This window comes from Lotus japonicus, chromosome 2 (genome assembly GCF_012489685.1).
Source record: "Lotus japonicus ecotype B-129 chromosome 2, LjGifu_v1.2".
NCBI lineage: Eukaryota > Viridiplantae > Streptophyta > Magnoliopsida > Fabales > Fabaceae > Lotus > Lotus japonicus.
The window spans coordinates 94,077,368-94,080,087 of NC_080042.1; the positions used below are offsets into that span (position 1 = coordinate 94,077,368).

Below are 2,720 nucleotides of genomic sequence, written 5' to 3' on the forward strand. Positions count from 1 at the left end.
TAAGCATTTATACATAAGTTAATTTTAAAAATTTATTGAAATAAATTGAAAATAAGTTGTATATATAAGCATAAGCTATCTTAAGTAACTTATGAAAATAAGTTCAAAACAGCTTATGGTATGTCATAAGCTTTTTGCATAAGTTCTGCTAAACACTTGCACAAGTGCTTATGTTATCAAATAAGCTCTTCCAAACGAGACATATATCCCTTATATACAAACACGTGATTGATTCAATAACTCGTGTAATGGGCATGTATATTTACCCTGAACTGGGGGTTTGACAAAAGGCTATATATACATGCATACAGCTGGGTGGAGTGGAGCCATATGCTTTGAAAGTTCCAAGTTCGAACGACAGTACTATTAGATTCGCATGGCATCATGAACCGTACGTACTTACGCGTCGTACACCGTCTCCCTTTGACCACTATCAAAACTCCCAAGGACCTACCTCCCTTGTCGATCCTCACAACTGATAAAACAATAATTAATTTCAAAAACGAGTTTTAACAGCTATGTTTTTTTTAAGACAAGCGAGTTTTAACAGCTATGTGAATGACATTCTGCTTCTCCTAATTCAGCAATTGACTAACTTGACAGTGAAAAAGTTTTATGTCTAGAACAAGAAACTTTAAACAGAAAATTAATGTTATTATATTTATAACCATAGGCCCATAGCTAACCCAGTCCATACATAACCACCTTGTTGTTGGGTGGTAGGTAAATGGATGAGGAGCACCGCCATTTACTTTTCCGCAAATTAACCTCCGTACTCATCACAGGTTAACAAATTTGAAATTTAGTCATCAACATTTTTCACTTTTCCAATAAATTAACCCATTATTCAAAAAAGAGTAGTAAATTACAATGCCTACATCATATGACACTAAACTCTTTAAAATGTGCATTCCGCTTTATCTCTTTCAATTTTGCAACAGATATCTGTCCTAAAATCAACTAATTTAAAATATTTGTTAAAATCTGCATGTATTTGTGATGAATTTTAAAGATGAAATAAAATAAGCATATTTAAATTAGTGAAAATATTTGCAATAGAACCATGTATAAAATCTCTAACTAATTTCACCTCTATTATTTATCACTATAGATTTTGGGTCAACAACTTCTGACAGATGGTCAGTATTATTTCTCTCATAATTTTAATTTTCTCTCTTCACCATACATTTATTAAGGGTCCAAATTTCACTAAAATATAATTAAATGCTCAGATTTTCACATGGCATGATCATGTGAGATTAACACATGAGGATATCCAAATCTGTTACGGAGTAGATTTTACAAAATAATGGTATTGAAATGTAATTTATTCTTTGATAAAATAAACCATTATGCTTTTATTGTTCTATTACAATATTCATCATATATATCATTGATGTTAGTTTCTTTAATTTTTATCTCTCTACATTGACATACAATTTTATTTAAGTGTGTATGAATTATTTTCTCATCATCATTTCGGACAGCTAGAAATCTAGAATTAGGCCTGTACTTTTCTCCTATTTTAAATTTTTTTTTTTTATGCCGAGCAGATGTTTACATTAATCCTTAAAAATTAAAACCGATGAAGCTGAGTAAGGATGGAGAGTTACATTAATTTAAAAAAGGTACTCACATTCAAAACAAGTGAAATAACAGGATTTGTTATTAATTAATCAATGAGACTATTAAATTTGCAAGTCTTTTAAAAAAGAAAGTGACATAAGTGAAATGCAATAATGCAAGATATTTACGAGATATGCCATTTTGCTCACTCAGTGACAGCATGTTCCCACTTTCGTAACTACGACGAACCTTACCCTACCTCCTCGTCTTCGTCGACCTTCAACTACAACATCATCATATATGAACTCTCACTCCTTCAATCTTTTATCCAAAACCCAATTCATCAATGGAAGAAGAAACGAACAGCACCGTGCAAGAACAATCTGTGATTGCTGCTGCAACAGCAACCAAAGCTTATCGAGGGGTTCGAAAGAGGAAGTGGGGGAAATGGGTGTCAGAAATCAGGGAGCCAGGGAAGAAAACAAGAATCTGGCTTGGGAGCTATGAGCAACCTGAAATGGCAGCAGCGGCGTATGATGTGGCGGCATTCCACTTGAAAGGACATGCGGCGAGGCTCAACTTCCCGGAGCTGGCTGAGACAATGCCACGACCGGCTAGCTCGAAAGCTGAAGATGTTGTATTGGCAGCACAACAAGCAGCATTAATGCTCAAGAGATCATCACCACCACCACCAATGCCTGAGGGAGGTAGTGGTGGTGGTGGTGCTCCTGACCCTGCTGCTGTGCGTGTTGGGCTGTCACCGGCACAGATACAGGCCATCAATGAGTGTCCCATGGATTCACCGAATATGTGGATGCAAATGGCGGCAGATACACTCATGTTTGATGATGAGTCTATGAAGACGGTGTACTCGAATTGTAATGGAGATGATGAGGTTATGGAGTTGAGTGGGTGGGAAGAAACACAATTTGAGTATAAGTCCTTGTGGGACTCCTGGTCCTGAACTACACTCTAGAGTCTAGAATAATAACACTAATAAATATTCAATGCACACCCTTGATTTTGGGGTCATTTTATATTTTATTTGGAGAGGGCAAAGCCCAATTCATTTTTTAATTAATTATAGTACCATATGGTATAGTATGAGATTGATTCAATGAAGCAAAAGGAGTAACTATTTTATTTTATGTCCA

General features: G+C 35.4%; 1 protein-coding gene across 1 annotated transcript; it reads left to right on the forward strand.

Moving 5' to 3' along the window:
* Window positions 1-1,772: 1,772 nt before the first annotated feature.
* On the forward strand, window positions 1,773-2,720 carry LOC130735903 (ethylene-responsive transcription factor ERF022-like). The gene has a single exon (XM_057587775.1). The coding sequence runs from the start codon at window positions 1,913-1,915 to the stop codon at window positions 2,528-2,530; it is 618 nt and encodes a 205-aa protein (XP_057443758.1). The 5' UTR covers window positions 1,773-1,912; the 3' UTR covers window positions 2,531-2,720.